A 20,490-nucleotide genomic window follows, 5' to 3' on the forward strand; every position below is an offset into this window, starting at 1 on the left:
ACAAAAACACACACACACAATATTGGGTTTTTGTACATTACAGCAATGAAAAATATAAAAATATATAATGGCACTAATACAAGCATTACGATAAATTGATAGTTTTTTACTATTAATAAAATAAATACATTAATTAATAATTATTTAAATTAAACAAAAAATTAATAAATACAATAAATTGAGTTCTTCCACATATTGACTCTGTTGACAAGTATATTTTTTCCCCCGTCATCTGACCATTATAATGGATTTGAAACATAGAAGGGCCAAAACATTCCTTGTGAAAATTAAACAGCAGTAAAAAAAAAATTGGCCACCAGAGGGTGCTACTGCACAATTTGAAATCAACACAGCTTTTTGAACAGATGTGCTGCTTTTAAGATCGTGACATGACGACAACAAAATATTGTGGAAGTTTTAATATCACAATATCACGATATTGCCGTTATCGTTACATCCCTACATTTGACTCTTGTTTACTTATTTTTTGTCAGCAGATAATGTTGAACATTTCACTTTGACAGTATATCAACAAGTGGCTACTATGGCTTCATGCTATGATGAGCTAATAAGTTAGCATTAGTTAGCATTCGGATTAACATTATTGTTGGAACGCTGTATTTTTTTGTAAGATTACGATGAACTCATTCCCTCCCAGCCATTTTCACTAAAGCGACCCCCTTTACTGGATTTTGACAGCTTTTTCAGGGCCCACAGAATATACAGATTACAAAAGAACGATTGGCATCTCTTCTTTCATCAGGGGGAAAAAAAAGTAGATTTCTATCTGGTTCCGTTTTGCAGCAATTAGCATTAGAATATAGCTAAGTTTCATGACAAATATGTTTTAAAAAATGGGGGAAAGAGTTTTTTGCAACATGGTGGATCGCTTATACTCTGCTGCCACCTGCTGGCTGTTTTTGTAATAACTACCATTGCTTGAAGCGTTTTCTTCAGTTCAGAGGCTGCATCAAAGCCTTCTGTATGCTCTAGCATAAAAAACATATCAATCCGTCTTTGGGAGCAAATGAGTTACCATTTAGGATCTAAAACTATTTCACTTAGAATTTTCTCTCATCTTTGTGACGAAGAGCAACTTGACACACAATTACAGTATATCAACAAGTGGCTACCTAACTATGGCTCAATGCTACAAGCTAGTAAGTTAGCCAGCATTAATTAGTGGCCGGATTAACATTATTGTTGATGCACTCGCAAGCTGCAGATTTCAAAGGGGGCGTATCACTGTGTGCCACATGACAGTGTCACAGACGTGACAGATTAGCAGAGACAAGACTTTCCAAAATCATATCGTCATCCAATCATCATCATCTCGTTTTTGTTGCACTAAAAGGTGCATAGATTTTTAGTCCAGTTTTTATGAAGTGAAGTACATTTTTGTCTCGCCTTCATTCGTCGACGAAAATACATTGATTTAGTCCCAGTTATTGCTTAACTCATTTGCTCCCAAAGACGTATAAATACGTTCTATTTTAAATATATTTTAAATATTACCATGGTCCCAATGGCGTAATGTTTTTTTTTTTTTTTTTTTTTTTTTTTTTTTTTTAATATGATAGAGCATACAGAAGGCTTTGATGCAGCGCAATGGTAGTTATTACAAAAATATAAGCGATCAACCCAGGCCATGTTGCAACAAGCTCTTTTCTCCACTGTTTTAATCAGATTTGTGAATAATGATGAAACTTAGCTATATTCTAATGCTAATTGCTGAAAAATGGAAAAAGATAGAAATATACTGTCTTTCCTGATGAAAGAAGAGACTCTAATCTTTCTTTTGGTATGTTCCATGTTTTTATAGCAATGGAGCACAATATTCTGTGGGCCTTGCAAAATCAGTTGGGAGCACCCGGGGAGCGAAGTGGGTTGCTTCAGTGAAAATGGCTGGGAGTGAGTGACTTAATGAGGGTTTTAGTCTCGTCTCGTCTAGTTTTAGGCCCGGTGAAAAATGTGTGTTGATGAAATTATTTTTGTTTAGTTTACATTGATGAAATTAACACTAATTAACTGAGTAGTTTTTTTTTTTGTAGCTCACAAACATGACCTAATTTCATTTGTTGCCCAGGATTCGTCTTTGGAGGCGCAGTCCAACCTGACCTTCCTGTCCTTACTGGCGGGCCCGTGCGAAGAGTTGCGTAACAGCCACATAAGTGAACTGGCTCCCAAGATGCAGCATATATTGTATGTCATTCGCATCATCTGGACTAACTCCACTCACTACAACACCAACGAACGCATCACGGGCCTCTTCCTCAAGGTACGTCGGCATCAGTTTCAACAGTAGTCCAGTCAACTTGATTACTGTTTGAGTTAAAACCCGATAAAGCCTGATCCATATCTGTTCCTTTTAATTTATACTCACTTTCACATTTTTTTTTTCAATTTAATTTCTTTATTTTACCAGTTAATATACAAATGAAATTAAACCTCTTAATTTATACTCATTTTCCCTTTTTTTAAATTTAATTTGTATATTTTACCAGTTAATATACAAATGAAATTAAACCTCTTTATACTCACTTTTCCTTTTTTTAAATTTAATTTGTGTATTTTACCACTTAATATACAAATGAAATTAAACTTCTTTATACTCACATTCCTCTTTTTTTTTTTTTTATTTGTATATTTTACCAGTTAATATATAAATTAAATATAAACAAAAGTGAGTATAAATTAAGAGGAATAGATATTTTCTTTTAACTTTAATTTTAATTTCCCAAAATGAAACCTTTTGCTGTGTGTGCGCAGATGAGTTATGAGATCATCCACCTGTGCATCAAGACGGTCTCCCTGGACAGGATCTTTGAGGGCTACGTGATCTCCAGCAAGAAAGACCTGAACGACAGCATCCAGTGCTGTCTGACCTGGAAGAACATGTACTCGCGGATCTCGGAGGTGCACCACGAGTAAGATACAAGGAATCATAATCATAATAATATAATAAAAGGAATTCTTGCGCTGTTTCTGAAATGCATTTCCACCTTTTTTTTTTTTTTTTTTTAACATAATCAGGCATTCTAAAAAAGGCTGGATGCTGGACCAAACCAATATTTTTGTCCCGATTGATGCCTGCATTCAAAGAATGAAAGACTTGCTTGAGGTAATTTTTTTTGCATTTGTTCGTTGCTCTGAATCCGTCGTACAAACGACACATTTCGGTGCCATGCTTTTTAGGGATGTAACTAGGGCTGGGAATCTTTGACTGTCTCACGATTTGATTTGATTACGATTTTTGGGTCTACAATTCAATTCAGAATCGATTTTCGATTCTCGATTCAAACGATTTGCGATTCAAAATTATTTGATTGACAAATGATTTCTGCTTCAATTTACAGATATGCACAACGTTGTCATTATGTACTCCAGTCTGCTTTTTTTTGTTTTTTTTTTGTTTAAACATTTATTAATTTTGTATTGTAAGTGCCTTTTTCCACAAAAACAGCATGTGGGCAACAACTGCCTTTTCCCCTTCTTCTTCATTTCTAATTTAAATAAAATTGATTTTTGGATATTAAATATCGATTCGATTCAATTAATAAATGAGAATCTCGATTCTTTTATGAATCAATTTTTTGGCACACCCCTAGATGTAACGATATCCAAACATCACGATACGATATGATCACGATATGAAAGTCGCGATTAGAGAGAGACCGATGTATTTTTTTCAGGGCTTATATGGATACCGATTATTAGGAGTGTGACGATATATCAATATCGCAATAAATCGTGATACTTTCTCTCCCAATTATCGATACAACTACGTAAGTATCGCAATATTTGTAGTTTATATACAGCCACTATAACGCCTCCATTGTTCATGACTTATTTGAGCAATTACTTGGCAGGCCACTAGGGGGAGCGCCTCACAAGAGTGGAAATGGCGTAAGTCTTTAGGCGAAGTTTTTTTAATTATTATTATTATTATTATTATTATTATTATTATTATTACACATTTATTTTTCTTATTATTATATTTTTTATATATATTATACATTACATACATACATACATACATACACATATATACATACATTTATATATTACATTACGTGTTTATATTATATTTCTTTACATTTTATTATAATATGATTAATTATTTTTTTATTATTTTTTTTATTTTATTATTATTTATTATTTTATTATAATTTATTGATAATTATTTAATTATTTTATTTTTATTATGTATTATATTGTTATTATTTTATGATTAGTTTTATCGTCGATTATCGTGGATTTATTACCCCACCAATATATAGATAATCGCGGTATCGTCATATCGTGAGATAATCATTATCGTGAGCCTTGTATCGCATATCGTATCGTATAAAAAAACCACAATATTGTGGTTTTTGTACATAACAGCATATAAACAACGTATAATCTCTAATAACAGTTAATATTGAGGCACTTGCTGATGCACGCTGAGTTCCTCCACATATTGACTCGCTTCACAAGGCAAGAGTGTTACGTTCTGCTTCGTCTGACCAATCACATGGATTTTAATCAGAAGGGCCAAAAGATGCCTTGTGAAAATGATATTAAACTGCACTAAAAAATTAGCCACCAGAGGGTGCTAGAATTGGATAAATGGAAATCAATCTGACTTGTTTTTTTTGTTTTTTTTAAAGTGCTGCTTTTGATATTGTGACATTACGACGACGGTACATTGTGGCAGTTTTAACATCGCGTTATCACGATATTGTCACGATCGTTACAACCCAAATGCTTTTCTTGTAAAGGTGTGCAACACCCAGCAGCAGTTTGCCCGCTGGGAAGATGGCGAGCAGAGACCGTTGCCGTGGTTCAGCGGCTATGAAGGTCCCGAACTCACCCTCTCCCTCGTGAAGATCGAGACCAAGTTCCAGCACGGCCTCCAGATCCTGCGCTCCGTCAACCAGGGCATCCTCGAGGTGGAGAATACCGCGTGGCACGTTGAGTTCAATAGGTAGCAACGTCTCGATTTAACGGCAATATACTTTGAAAGGAGGTGTCCACTTTCGTGTTAGCAGTGTTTTGTGTGCTCAGGTTCCGCGCATTTTTAAAGGATCTGGACATCATGTTGCAAAACCTGATCACCTCCGTGTTCAAGACGGTAAATTCTGTGGAGGAAGGTCTTCGGCTGATGGACATTTTTAAGCCCATTTCTGCTCGGAAGGTGACTTTTTTTTTTTGTTCATAACAATACACCAACATCCTCAGTGGGGATTTAACTTCCAGGTGGAGACAGTCCTACAATTAAAAACGACCACATGGGTCGTTTTGAAAAGGTGCCGAATTACCGACCTAGCGACCTCTAGAGTATGGAGTACCAAAACTGCCAAAATTCAAAATAAATGGATGACTAAAAGTGAAAATAAAAATGGACATAAAAAAGTATAATTTGAAAATTATATATAAAAAAATAAATATAAATGGAAATAAAGAGAAAAAAAATTAATATAAATAAATGCATATTTTTTTAATATCTATTTTTATTTTCACATTTTGTAATTTATTTATGTATTTAGTCATTTCTTTATTTTTAATTTTGGCAGTTTTGGCCCACACTGCCAAGTGGAAATGTTATTCAAATGTGGGGGCAGTCCTAAGCTTGTCTTGGGTTGGAGTAACACGATTTATCGCGATATCGCTATATCACACTCCTACGATCGCGGTCGCTAAACTACAACAGTACATGACACATTGGCCGTATCTTGGTGCATAGTAAAACAACCAAAATGGTCGTTATTGTTAGGTACCGAGGACCAAAACCGCCAAAATTCAAAATAAATAAATGACTAAATAAATAAATAAATAAATAAATAAATGACTACAAGTGAAAATAAAAATGGATATAAAAAACATTTAAAAATTATGTCAAAAAATAAATATAAATGGAAGTAAAAAGAGCTATCTATATATATTGTGACGTACCGACTGCTGTCGGTGAAAAAGTGGATCCCAGAAAATTTAGGCCCAGACAGGAAAATGCAATTTAGATGAGGTTTATTCACAAACCCACCAAAACGCAAAATGCTGGCTCAGATGCCAAGGGAAAAAACAACATAAAGCGCGAGTACAATACTCGGAAAAGTTAATAACAAAAAACACTTGCAAAAGGCAAGGAGAAACAGCTAAGCTAGTTCTATCTAATTACAATGACACACACTACAATCTAACTATTGTCACGACGAGGAGAGGTAGGACCCAGACGCAGGATAAAGGTAGGCCACAAAGGCAACAGGTTTATTGCCGGTCAACAGCTGTCTCCTCTCACACTGAGAGGAGAAAGGGGAATCAAAAAGTGGAGAACTAAAAACGCTCCACTGGGGAGGAAAAAACAGGCAAAAGGTAGAGGGGACAACAAAAGGCGCTCCGCTAGGGAGGAAAAAGGCTCAAGGCAAAAGGGGTAACTAAAGGCGCTCCGCTGGGGAGGACAAGGCACAAAAACAAGGCACAAAAACAAGGCAAGACAAGACAAGACAACAAGGCACCGGGAACAAGGACTCGAGGACTGTGGGACGCTTCCATGCACTGACTGTGTGTGACACTTCGGCAACGGAGGGGAGAATGCAGGTGGCTTTTATTGTGGCTTGATTGGTGGCAGGTGGTGGTAATCATGGGCGGGGACCGGTAATTAGCAAGCTGCAGGAAGAGCAAGTGACCTGGGGTGAGAGGAGAGTTAGAACTTTCAAAATAAAACAGGAAACATGACTATAAAAATAAAAACATGGGCCGTCACGCCGGTGGCGGCGTGACAGTACCCCCCCCTCAATGGCTGGCTCCTGACGGCCATCCGACACAAAGAGTCCAAAAACAAGGGCGGGCGGAAGGGGGCACGGAGGTGGGAACACGGCCCACCCATCCGTCCCAGACAAAAAGGCAGTTCAGGAGGGCGTCCTCGACGCCCGACAATAGAGTCCCAGCGGGGCCAGTCAGGAGGGCGTCCTCGACGCCCGACGAGAGGTGAAGGCAGCCGCAGGGCTTGCGCCGCCGGGACTTTGGGCGGCGCCTGGCGAGGTTCCCGGACTTTGGGCGGCGCCTGGCGAGGCTCCCGGACTTTGGGCGGCGCCTGGCGAGGCTCCCGGACTTTGGGCGGCGCCTGGCGAGGCTCCCGGACTTTGGGCGGCGCCTGGCGAGGCTCCGGGACTTTGGGCGGCGCCTGGCGAGGCTCAGGGACTTTGGGCGCCGCCTGGCGAGGCTCAGGGACTTTGGGCGCCGCCTGGCGAGGCTCAGGGACTTTGGGCGCCGCCTGGCGAGGCTCAGGGACTTTGGGCGCCGCCTGGCGAGGCTCAGGGTCTTGAAGGCGCTGGCGAGGTTCAGGGGCGAGAGGCGGCAGCAGACAAGGTTCAGGGGCGAGAGGCGGCAGCAGACAAGGTTCAGGGGCGAGAGGCGGCAGCAGACAAGGTTCAGGGGCGAGAGGCCGCAACAGACAAGGTTCAGGGGCGAGAGGCCGCAGCAGACGAGGTTCAGGGGCGAGAGGCCGCAGCAGACGAGGTTCAGGGGCGAGAGGCCGCAACAGACAAGGTTCAGGGGCGAGAGGCTGCAGCAGGCAAGGTTCAGGGGCGAGAGGCTTCAGCAGGCGAGGTTCAAGGGTGAGAGGCTGCAGCAGGCGAGGTTCAGGGGCGAGAGGCTGCAGCAGGCGAGGTTCAGGGGCGAGAGGCTTCAGCAGGCGAGGTTCAAGGGCGAGAGGCTGCAGCAGGCGAGGTTCAGGGGCGAGAGGCTGCAGCAGGCGAGGTTCAGGGGCTTGAGGCTGCAGCAGACAAGGCTCGGGAACGAGAGGCCGCAGCAGACGAGGTTCAGGGGCGAGAGGCTGCAGCAGGCGAGGTCCAGGGGCGAGAGGCTGCAGCAGGCGAGGTTCAGGGGCGAGAGGCCACAGCAGACGAGGTTCAGGGGCGAGAGGCTGCATGTGGCTCACCAGTTCATGGACCTGGCTTGACAGCTCCTCCAGCTGCGAAATCACGGCTTGCTGAACCTTTTCCCGGTTGGCAAGCCGGACCTCCAGGCTCTGTAGCCTAGCCTCGACCTTTCCTGCTGGGTCCATGCTGGCCGAAGTGTACTGTCACGACTAGGAGAGGTAGGACCCAGACGCAGGATAAAGGTAGGCCACAAAGGCAACAGGTTTATTGCCGGTCAGCAGCTGTCTCCTCTCACACTGAGAGGAGAAAGGGGAATCAAAAAGTGGAGAACTAAAAACGCTCCACTGGGGAGGAAAAAACAGGCAAAAGGTAGAGGGGACAACAAAAGGCGCTCCGCTAGGGAGGAAAAAGGCTCAAGGCAAAAGGGGTAACTAAAGGCGCTCCGCTGGGGAGGACAAGGCACAAAAACAAGGCACAAAAACAAGGCAAGACAAGACAAGACAACAAGGCACCGGGAACAAGGACTCGAGGACTGTGGGACGCTTCCATGCACTGACTGTGTGTGACACTTCGGCAACGGAGGGGAGAATGCAGGTGGCTTTTATTGTGGCTTGATTGGTGGCAGGTGGTGGTAATCATGGGCGGGGACCGGTAATTAGCAAGCTGCAGGAAGAGCAAGTGACCTGGGGTGAGAGGAGAGTTAGAACTTTCAAAATAAAACAGGAAACATGACTATAAAAATAAAAACATGGGCCGTCACGCCGGTGGCGGCGTGACAACTATATACAAAACAGAAAGCGCCGTGGCAGATACACGTGGAAAAATACTAACTTATCAGATCAAAACAAGACGATACTAGAAACGCGAGACTAAGATTCAGGAAAAAGGTCTAGAGAACGTCTTGAGCAAGGGCTGCGTGCAAGAAAAGATCCGACAATGATCTGTCGTGCCGGGAGTCCTCTTAAAGACCTCTTGATTGCGGTAACGCGCCTCAGGTGTGGCGCAGGTGGACACGCCCCCTTCACTCGCCCACTGAAAAAAAACACACATACTGAGAGCAGGATCATGACATACACACACATATATGTATATATATATATATATATATATATATATATATATATATATATATATATATATATATATATATATATATATATATATATATATATATATATATATATATCCATCCATCCATCCATTTTCTTGACCGATTATTCCTCACAAGGGTCGCGGGGGGTGCTGGGGCCTATCTCAGCTGGCTCTGGGCAGTAGGCAGGGGACACCCTGGACTGGTTGCCAGCCAATCGCAGGGCACACAGAGACAAACAACCATCCACGCTCACAAGCACACCTAGGGACAATTCGGAGCGGCCAATTAACCTGCCATGCATGTCTTTGGAATGTGGGAGGAGACCGGAGTACCCGGAGAAGACCCACGCGGGCACGGGGAGAACATGCAAACTCCACCCAGGAAGGCCGGAGCCTGGACTCGAACCGGAGTCCTCAGAACTGGGAGGCGGACATGCTAACCACTTTTCCTCTTTTTATTTCCATTTATATTTTTTTTAAGTTTGAATTTTTGAATTATATATTTTTTTATATACTTTTTTATTTTCACTTTTAGTAATTTATTTATTTATTTAGTCATTTATTTATTTTGAATTTTGGGAGTTTTGCTCCTCCATAGTATGGTTAGGAGATTAGAATATAACTAAATAAAATACTGTCTTGCCACCCTGTCAACAGTCTATCAGAAACAAAATAGACGAGATGGTGGATGCAATCTACGGCATCTTCAAGCGGGAGAACCTCATGGTCATGAGACAAATTGATCAGAAGATGACGATCATCCCGGACTATATGCCGCGTTTGGCGGGCAAAGCCCACCGAGCGAGGGCCCTCAAGTTCCACTTAGACAGCCTCATGGATGTGAGTCGAGCCAATTTTGTGCCACATTGATGTCATCATGATCAACCGCCGCCACGTTTCCCAATCAGGTGCTCAAGAAGATCCCCATCCGGGCCGATATGCACGCCTGCCGGCAGGTGGTGGTCATCTACGAGCAATCCGTGCAGACTCTGAGCGAACTGGTGACACAGAAGTTTGCCAAGTGGCACCAGAGTCTGGAGCTGCAGTACGTCAAGAAGCTGGAGCGGCCCCTTTTGTTGCATGGCAAGGATAACAGGATCGAGGTCAACTTTGACAGGTGGGCCACGGGAAAAAAAAAAGTCATCGTTGTTCATTGGGTTCCACGAAATGAGTGTGTGAGGTTTATACACCATCTATGACATTTTAAAAATACACAAGTACAAGGATGAGAAGACAGGCACAAAAATGAGAAAACAAGGCCTTTTTGACTCTGAGAAATGGACAGAGAGCATGTGTGCAGATTAGTGTTGTTCCGATACCGTTTTTTGGTACAGCTTTGCAGTATTGGCCGATACCGATACCATACAGATACCTAAGTTTTTTTTTTTTTCCTCAACATGAAAAAGCTGTCCTGCCATTGGTTCAGAGCATTCAAGGACCAATAGGATATCCTAGATCGGCTTGCAGTGAACATGTCACATATCAGTGAATGTCGTGCACGAGCAAGACACAAAATGCTGCATCCAAAATCCTATATTAGCGTTGGAATTAATGGTACCGTCATGTTACTTGTGAGTAGTCACTGATCCCGATACCACTGTTTTAATGCAGTGTCGGCACCTCTGCCGATACCAGTATCGGTATCGGAACAACACTAGTGCAGATCACAAACTCCTGGACCCCTTCTGACACATACTGACATTTCTCTTCTTTTTATTGGAATTTAACTAACACAAATGGTCACTTGCTGCTCTAAGGGAGTTGGGGAAATAGCAGCAATGTGACAATCAAACACTGCAGACATCCTTTAACCATAAATCTTTTACAATCACTTGTCTTTGAAAGTTGTTTACTGCCTTGGAATGAAGTTAGTGTCTTGTTCCACTTTCCTGCAGCAGCTCCAACAGATGTTACAATGTTTAAAAAATGCTTTACAATTAATTCTTTGTAAATATGGGATAATTTATACATAATAAATCTGACAGAGTGCTGTTCTAGTTGGATTTTTTTGTCTTTCTCTCCACTCAGCAACCTATTGAACCTCTTTGCTGAGATCAAGTTATGGAGTCGGCAAGGTTTCGACATCCCGGAGTTCGTGAACGAGATTTACCAGGATCGCGAAGGTCTCCGATGTCTCCGGGAAAGAGCGCTGCACTTGGCTCGGGACTATAACCGGTCAGAGGACACCACCATCCTGTATATATGGCTGGATAGCCGATGCACACCGCCGTGCAAGCCGTTGAAGTCACAGGGCGGCCATCTTGTGACTCCCACCTCGCGAGCGGACTACTGTTTAAACTATACGGTATCCATCCATCCATCCATCCATCCATCCATCTTCTTCCGCTTATCCGGGGTCGGGTCGCGGGGGCAGCAGCTTCAGGAGGGAAACCCAGACTTCCCTCTCCCCAGCCACTTCAACCAGCTCCTCCGGTGGGATCCCAAGGCGTTCCCAGGCCAGCCGAGAGACATAGTCTCTCCAGCGTGTCCTGGGTCGTCCCCGGGGCCTCCCACCGGTGGGACATGCCCGGAACACCTCCCCAGGGAGGCGTCCAGGAGGCATCCGAACCAGATGCCCGAGCCACCTCAGCTGGCTCCTCTCAACGCGGAGGAGCAGCGGCTCGACTCTGAGTCCCTCCCGGATGACCGAGCTTCTCACCCTATCTCTAAGGGAGAGCCCGGACACCCTGCGGAGGAAACTCATTTCGGCCGCTTGTATCCGGGATCTCGTTCTTTCGGTCACGACCCACAGCTCGTGACCATAGGTGAGGGTTGGAACGTAGATCGACCGGTAAATCGAGAGCTTTGCCTTTTGGCTCAGCTCTTTCTTCACCACGACGGACCGATACAGAGTCCGCATCACTGCAGACGCTGCACCGATCCGCCTGTCGATCTCCCGCTCCATCCTACCCTCACTCGTGAACAAGACCCCAAGATACTTGAACTCCTCCACTTGGGGCAGGATCTCATCCCCGACCTGAAGACGACACTCCACCCTTTTCCGACTGAGGACCATGGTCTCGGATTTGGAGGTGCTGATCCTCATCCCAGCCGCTTCACACTCGGCTGCGAACCGCTCCAGTGAGAGCTGAAGGTCCCGGCCTGATGAAGCCAACAGCACCACATCATCTGCAAAGAGCAGAGATGCAATGCTGAGGCCACCAAACCGGAACCCCTCCACTCCTCGGCTGCGCCTAGAAATTCTGTCCATAAAAGTTATGAACAGAATCGGTGACAAAGGGCAACCTTGGCGGAGTCCAACCCTCACCGGAAACGAATCCGACTTACTGCCGGCAATGCGGACCAAACTCTGGCAACGGTCGTACAGGGACCGAACAGCCCGTAACAAGGGGCCCGGCACCCCGTACTCCCGAAGCACCCCCCACAGAACTCCCCGAGGGACACGGTCGAACGCCTTCTCCAGATCCACAAAACACATGTGGACTGGTTGAGTGAACTCCCACGCACCCTCGAGGATCCTGCGGAGGGTGTAGAGCTGGTCCACTGTTCCACGGCCAGGACGAAAACCACACTGCTCCTCCTGGATCCGAGATTCGACCTCCCGACGGACCCTCCTCTCCAGCACCCCTGAATAGACCTTACCAGGGAGGCTGAGGAGTGTGATCCCTCCGGTCCCCCTTCTTAAAAAGGGGGACCACCACCCCGGTCTGCCAATCCAGAGGCACTGTCCCCGATGTCCACGCGATGTTGTAGAGGCGTGTCAACCACGACAGCCCCACAACATCCAGAGTCTTTAGGAACTCCGGGCGGATCTCATCCACCCCCGGGGCCCCGCCACCGAGGAGCTTTCCAACCACCTCAGTGACTTCGACCCCAGAGATAGGAGAGCCCAACCCAGAGTCCCCAGACTCTGCTTCCTCAAAAGGAGACGTGTTGGTGGAATTGAGGAGGTCTTCGAAGTATTCCCCCCACCGCTTCACGACGTCCCGAGTCGAGGTCAGCAGCACCCGATCGCCACTATACACAGTGTTAATGGTGCACTGCTTTCCTCTCCTGAGACGCCGGATGGTGGACCAGAATTTCCTCGAAGCCGTCCGGAAGTCGTTTTCCATGGCCTCACCGAACTCCTCCCATGTCCGAGTTTTTGCCTCAGCAACCGCCGAAGCCGCGTTCCGCTTGGCCATCCGGTACCTGTCAGCTGCCTCCGGAGTCCGACAGGCCAAAAAGGCCCGATAGGACTCCTTCTTCAGCTTGACGGCATCCCTTACCACTGGTGTCCACCAGCGGGTTCGAAGATTGCCGCCGCGACAGGCACCGACCACCTTACGGCCACAGCTCCGATCGGCCGCCTCAACAATGGAGGCGCGGAACATGGTCCATTCGGACTCAATGTCCCCCACCTCCCCCGAGACAAGGGAGAAGCTCTGCCGGAGGTGGGCATTGAAACTCTTTCTGACAGGGGATTCCGCCAGACGTTCCCAGCAAACCCTCACAATACGTTTGGGTCTGCCAGGTCGGACCGGCATCTTCCCCCACCATCGGAGCCAACACACCACCAGGTGGTGATCAGTTGACAGCTCCGCCCCTCTCTTCACCCGAGTGTCCAAAACATGCGGCCGCAAATCCGATGACACGACTACAAAGTCGATCATCGAACTGCGGCCTAGGGTGTCCTGGTGCCAAGTGCACATATGGACACCCTTATGTTTGAACATGGTGTTCGTTATGGACAAACCGTGACGAGCACAGAAGTCCAATAACAGAACACCGCTCGGGTTCCGATCAGGGGGGCCGTTCCTCCCAATCACGCCCCTCCAGGTCTCACTGTCATTCCCCACGTGAGCGTTGAAGTCCCCCAGCAGGACGAGGGAGTCCCCAGAGGGAGCGCTCTCCAGCACACCCTCCACGGACTCCAAGAAGGGTGGGTACTCTGAGCTGCTGTTTGGTGCATATGCACAAACAACAGTCAGGACCCGTCCCCCCACCCGAAGGCGGAGGGAGGCTACCCTCTCGTCCACCGGGGTAAACCCCAACGTACAGGCGCCGAGCCGGGGGGCAATAAGTATGCCCACACCTGCTCTGCGCCTCACACCGTGGGCAACTCCAGAGTGGAAGAGAGTCCAACCCCTCTCAAGAGGACTGGTACCAGAGCCCAAGCCGTGTGTGGAGGCGAGTCCGACTATGTCTAGTCGGAACTTCTCGGCCTCGCACACCAGCTCGGGCTCCTTCCCTGCCAGAGAGCTGACATTCCATGTCCCAAGAGCCAGCTTCTGTAGCCGGGGGTCGGTCCGCCAAGGTCTCCTCCCTTGGCCGCCACCCAGCCCACACTGCACCCGACCCCTTTGGCCCCTCCCACCGGTGGTGAGCCCGTGGGAAGAGGGACCCACGTTGCCCCTTCGGGCTGTGCCCGGCCGGGCCCCATGGGTGCAGGCCCGGCCACCAGGCGCTCGCCAGCGAGCCCCGCCTCCAGGCCTGGCTCCAGAGGGGGGCCCCGGTGACCCGCGTCCGGGCGAGGAAAACGCGTCTCCAAAATCTTTTATCATCATAGGGGTCTTCTGACTATACGGTATACGTACAGTTAAGACATATACAGCTCGTAGGCAGTTAGTGTGGCAGTTTTATCGCTCAGCTCCTTAGACCCCCAATATGAGATTTGGCAGCGGCATCTTTTGTTGAATTACAGTTATAATTCTTTAATTAAAAAGAATATACACGTTTCCTCCTGTAAACGAACCTGGATATAGCCTGATGGATATGCGCTTCACTCAAGTGAGTTCTCCGCAATATCCATCTGGTTCATCTCCACAGTAATTTGGTCGGGAAAAGGTGGGACATTCTGTACAATAATTTGAGCTGATTGAACAATACGATATTCTACACGTTTGTTTTAACCAATCACAGCCACAGGTGAAAATTTCGTGTTCGTTCTTGTCGAAGGGTGGAAAAGCACGAACATCTTACCAGCTAGAAATGGACAAAGCGCCTCTCGCTGTTCAACATTCAACAAGAAAATGGTGAGTCATTCTGCGACAACAGAATTAATTTCAGCGTCCATTCGTCCATGTTAGGTTTGTTTGTTAGCTCCGGCGTTGGCTTCCTGGTTTTGTCACAGTTGCATATCCCGCCCCCCAACACAATGTCGCTCTGTGATTTGGTCCCAATCACCAGTGGTGAAATCAACGGGAGCAGTACAAGAAGTATTCCCCGGGGTTTGTCAACTCACAAATACCGCCAGAATTCATCTTGCCAGAGCAAGGTTAGCTGTAAACATCATTAAGCATATAATTTATACATGTACATACAGTGTTCCCATGCTGTAACGCGGTTCCCCTTTCGTGGCCTCGCTGTATTGCGGATTTGTTTTTAGTGCAATTTTACATGCATTTTTTTTTTTTTTTTTACAGTAATGTAGTATGTTGTATGCCGTGTTTCATTTAATGAGCATTAGATAGTCATGTCATTTATTTAGCAACATGTAAAAAGGTTTTCCCTTCATTTACATACTGAGCGGCTTTAACATGGACAGTGAGCCACATCGGTCACAAAAATACGTGTGACAAACAGAACCGTCAAATCTTTACATAACATCATAAATCATGCTGTTTCTACTAAGCACCGTCTCAAATATTCTCCAATTTCGATACCGTAAATATATAGGATCGTATGCCGAGAAACGTTTCTTGGGAGGAGCAATATGGTGGCCTCGGGGCTTCAAAAGTCACCGTCTATCGGCTATCCAGTGATTATATAAATGCATCTCAGCAAGTCTGCTGCTCCATTTTTGTATTTACTTACGACATGTCTAACTCACGTGTCTCAGGATCATCGGAATGCTCTCTCCCATCGAGCTGGGTCTGTTTTCCAAGAAAATCCACTTCCTTGACAAAAAGATCCAGCCAGGCTTCACCAAGCTCTACTGGATGTTTAAAATTTCTTCCAACACCTTTGTCAAGGACTGCCTCGTACATGTTTCCAAGGTCAGTGTTCAGTAACTATAGTCTGGTTTTAATGTTAGTGGTTGGAAGGTGCTTGATAGCACTTTTCCTTCATATTTCTGGTGCAGGTGCAGGTGATCGTTGACGGTTACAAAGCATCCAATCTGACCATCACCAACCTCTGTCGCCAGATGAGCGAAACGCTGCTGGTTCGGCTGGATGGCAAAACTCTGTACAGGTGAATGCTCAACTTATTATTTTTTGTATTATTGATAAAGCACTTTAAAACAAGCCATTGCTGCATTACCGGTCATGCAATAAGAACAGGTCAAACAAATATAAATATCAGTGCCATCCAGGCCTTAAACTGATGTTTTTCAATGAGAAAATATCACTGAAACACAATATTAAATCTGGTGTCTTCTTCACAGTGAGTACTTTAGTGTATTTTTTTTTTAAACAAATAAAAATGTCTTCTTAACAGAGAACATTCTGTGAACAAATTTGTGTCTTTCTTAACCCTGGAGAACCCAAGAACCATTTTATTGTTTGGAAAATTATGAATTATACATTAAATGACTGCTATAAGTTCACTGAACACCAAAATATATGTTTTTTCAATTTTAACCCTTTATTCCCTAATTTAGGATGAGGGTGAAATTTGACCCTTTGGGATTTAAGGGTATCATTTCGAAAAATCAGAATAACAAAAACTGCTATTTAGAATTTAAGAAAATAATCAATCAAATACACAGCTACATTGAACAATATAATTTTTTTGTTTTATTTGTTGCATTTTAGAACTGGATTTTGAATGTACAAACACACTTTGGCCAATGGAAACAAGAACACAGGGACAAAATCACTGCTGGGGGGGAAAAAAAATATACCAGCGACGGGTCCTGATGGGAAATTTACAGCGTGCAAGATGCGCATCCAGCATGTCAGCATCTCCCATAGAAGCGTTGTACTCTTTGATGATGTTCGGTTGATCTATGTAGGTGTACTTTTTTTTTTTTTTTTCTGGACTTGTCCCAGCGCCTAGCTTTTCTCAAAGGTTCTGGTCCAGCATATGTTGACATCAAACTGACTGCTATCGTGTCTTGCCATTTCAAACAAACTGTGTTGGTGTTGGACTCCAATTGATAATCATAGGATCCACGGCCTATCTTGGACAGGTCTTTGTCAGGTATCAGGTCCTGTGTAGTCGATTCCCTTTGCCAATAATTTCTCAATGAGGGGCATGGAAGTGAAGAAATTATCAGCAAAAATCAGGAAATTTACTTTCTCTGCAAGCAATTCGCATAACTTCACTACAATGTCTCCACCAACTCCTAACTGACTCTTTTTTGGCCCTTTTTGTCCATTGCTACCACCTTTCCTTGATATATGTCAAAGTTGTGCAGGAGGCCAGTGACACAACAGCGCTCCCACACTTTGAATCCCCAGGGATGTGCATGGCTTTCCTTTGATATATTGCCTTATGCCACCAAATTTACCTTTGTATGGCACCATCATCTCATCAATAGATTGTTTTTGTCGAGGAGCAATAAAAATATATTACACAAATGAACTAATTTCAAGTCTTTAGCCAAATATAAGACTGTCACCATTCTCTGTGACAAATTCACCAGAACCAATGTGGCTGACATTTTTTACCCCATACACCCTAAGTGTCATTTTTGACCCATTGTTTTTTGAACTAGCTCAGAGTTACTAATTTATCAAAATATATATATAAAACATACTCCTAGGCATTCTGCAACATGATATGAAATAGATTAACAAAAAAAAACAAATTTTTACCATCTGATGGTTTGCTGAGAAGATGGTTTTGTTTGGATTGATTTCCAGCTCAACAAAACAGCATGTTGCCAGCCATCTTGTCACCACCACTCTGGCTCATGTAAGTGCAATATTCATCCACTAGATGGCCCCATGGAGGGGTCAGAAGTGGCACTCTGGACTTTTGAAGTTAAATTTGTAAAAAAAAAAAAGAAGGTCTTTGTTATTTGAGTATCAGAATTTATAGGGGGCAAATTTGACCCCGTGGGTTGTAACACTGCCATGCAACATGTCAGTCAGTTACATAGTCAATTGTTTAATTTTATAAACTGACAATTTTTTTTGTGTAACATTGCAAAAGTAAATACATTTAAAAATTACTTATTAAATTCCATTAAATCAATATTAACTCATTCAAACCCAAAAACGTATAAATATGTTTTCTATACTTTGTCCTAAAAAATATATTTATATGTTTTAGTTTTTTCTATGCTAGAGCATACAGAAGGCTTTGATGGAGCTTCTGACCTGAAGAGGTCTCATAAAGCAATGGTAGTTATTACCAAAAATCGGCCAGCAGGTGACAGCAGAGTATACAAGATCAGCCAGGGCCATATTGCAACAAACACTTTTTGCCAGTGTTTTTCACCAGGAATGTGAATAATGATAAAACATGGCTATATACTAATGCTAATTGCTGCAAAACTAAAACATCTATCTTTTGGTAGGTTCCATATTTTTATAGCAATAGAAAACAATATTCTATGGGCCTTGCAAAATCAGTCCAAATCCAGTAAAACAGCCGGGAGCGAAGGGGTTACTTCAGTGAAAATGGCAGCCAGTGAATGAGTTAATATTCCTCAGAAATTGTGTGCGTCAAAAAGTCGAAGCATAAAAAATGTTAAAATTGAAGATATAATCCACATTTTTCATAGAAACGTATGCAAAAGAGAGTCAAGTTGCTGAACCGATAAATGTCCTACACAAGTAAAAGTCAGCTGATGAGTCTTCTTCTCCTGAAGATTTCCCTTAATTTCCCTGCCACTCTTGTGAGTAGCTCCCCCTAGTGGCCCACCAAGTAATTGCTCATTATTAAGTAATGAAAAATGGAGCTGTTATCGTGTCTGAATTTTAACTACAAATATTGGCGATACTTGCGTAGACCTATCGATAACCTATTCGGGAGACAAAGTATCACGATTTATAGCGATATCGATATATCGTCACACTCCTAGTCTCAAATGCTCATTACATATCATGCGCAGCTTTACCAGAGCCTTCATAAAATCAGCACGTTTGTTTTTTCTACTGTCTGCATTGTTTGCCATCCTTGCCAGGAATTGGGAGTTTGAGACTGACCAGAGAACTCACCGGCAGCGGCAGCACGAACAACTGCGCTCTGCTCTTCAGCGCATCATCGACATCATGACCGACATCCACAACACCTTCTCCAAAGACGGGCCCGAGGTCTGTACAGGCATATTCCTTCACTCATCACTGGGATAAGCTTGTAATGAATGACGATGTCACTGTTGGCGCCGCAGGTGCAGGAGCACTGGGTCCGATACACTGAAAAAGTGGACAAAATGTTGGAGGAAGCCCTCCGTAGTAACATTAAGCGCTCCATGCAGAAGTTGGCACAGGCCATCAACGGAGACCGCAAGTCCTCGCCCACACCGTTGTTTAGAATGCTGGTGTCACTACGCCAGCCGGACCCCAAAGCCGAACTCAGGGTACGGGCAACCGTCGTCAGGTTTGATCCTAGGTAGCCCTTTTTTTATGCTTGTTTAGAATATTTCTAACCTCTTGTGCCTTTTAACCTATACCTACCGTATTTTCCGCACTATAACCAATTCACACTGAATGCGGAACGGACGCGGAGCGTTTTCCGTACGCTGCAACAATAGAACACATTCTAGTCTTTCACATGTCTTTTTATTGGTTTTCACAAGAATACAAGAATACAACCACCCCCCACCCCCCCTCCCTGAACTATAAATCGAACAAACCCTGTTTCACTCTAAGCTATTCAACACAACCCAACATAAAGTCCAAGTGTAATCATAAACGTCCATAGAGAATTCTTCAGTGCCATCACTCCCTATAAATGATAGTTACAGTATCAGAATAGAATACAGTACAGGGTCAGATGTCCTACCAAATAAGAGCAGCATGAACAGCGACCGTATTGTTTCCAGCCCAACCACAATAGCTGGATTAGCAGTACGACAGTACATATATCATTCCTGCAAATGTGTGGCAGTATTATCAAAAAATGAAAGAAAAGGTCCCCATGTATTATAATATTTCTTTTCAGAACCGCGAAGAGTATATCAGATTTTCTCGAGCCTGAGGTTAATCAGCACGTCCCTTATCCAGTGCGAAGTTGTGGGTGGGGCAGCCTCCTTCCACCTCAAGAGAACCAGACATCGAGCCAAAAGGGTAGTAAAAGCAACAACCCTACAACCCCAAGTAGGCAGCCACAGACCCTCCGGTAGAACTCCAAATACTGATATGAAAGGATCAGGAGTCATTCCAACCCCTAACACTAGGGAGAGGGCTTCAAAAATGCCCCTCCAAAATTTTCTAAACTTGGACATAACCAGAACATATGGATCAGTGTTGCATCCGCCATCTTACACCTACCACACAAAGGGCTAATTTCTGGAAAGATTCTGGACAGTCTTACCTTAAATTGAATCAGAGCATGACGAGTGCTCACAGATGAATTATGTACCCTACCCAAAACTTTAGACCACTGTCATTCTCCAAGTGGTGCTTGAAGATCATGTTCCCATAAGTCTTTGATTCTAGATAAGGACGAAGCTACCATATGTGAAATTAGATTAAGAATG

At 44.4% G+C, this 20,490-nt stretch overlaps 1 protein-coding gene across 4 annotated transcripts in view; it reads left to right on the forward strand.

Moving 5' to 3' along the window:
• The window catches only part of dnah2 (dynein, axonemal, heavy chain 2), a 113,205-nt gene that overhangs the window by 15,379 nt on the left and 77,336 nt on the right, over positions 1 to 20,490 (forward strand). For 3 of the 4 annotated variants that reach the window (XM_077501474.1, XM_077501475.1, XM_077501476.1), the window contains exons 9-20: positions 2,087 to 2,278; positions 2,770 to 2,927; positions 3,034 to 3,121; positions 4,764 to 4,969; positions 5,050 to 5,179; positions 9,612 to 9,794; positions 9,863 to 10,071; positions 10,983 to 11,129; positions 15,736 to 15,892; positions 15,979 to 16,088; positions 18,973 to 19,102; positions 19,180 to 19,368. In XM_077501474.1, coding sequence (XP_077357600.1) covers positions 2,087 to 2,278; positions 2,770 to 2,927; positions 3,034 to 3,121; positions 4,764 to 4,969; positions 5,050 to 5,179; positions 9,612 to 9,794; positions 9,863 to 10,071; positions 10,983 to 11,129; positions 15,736 to 15,892; positions 15,979 to 16,088; positions 18,973 to 19,102; positions 19,180 to 19,368 — 1,899 coding nt within the window. The other variant, XM_077501478.1, reaches the window with a different exon arrangement.

Source organism: Festucalex cinctus, chromosome 16, assembly GCF_051991245.1.
Source record: "Festucalex cinctus isolate MCC-2025b chromosome 16, RoL_Fcin_1.0, whole genome shotgun sequence".
Classification (NCBI taxonomy): Eukaryota; Metazoa; Chordata; class Actinopteri; order Syngnathiformes; family Syngnathidae; genus Festucalex; species Festucalex cinctus.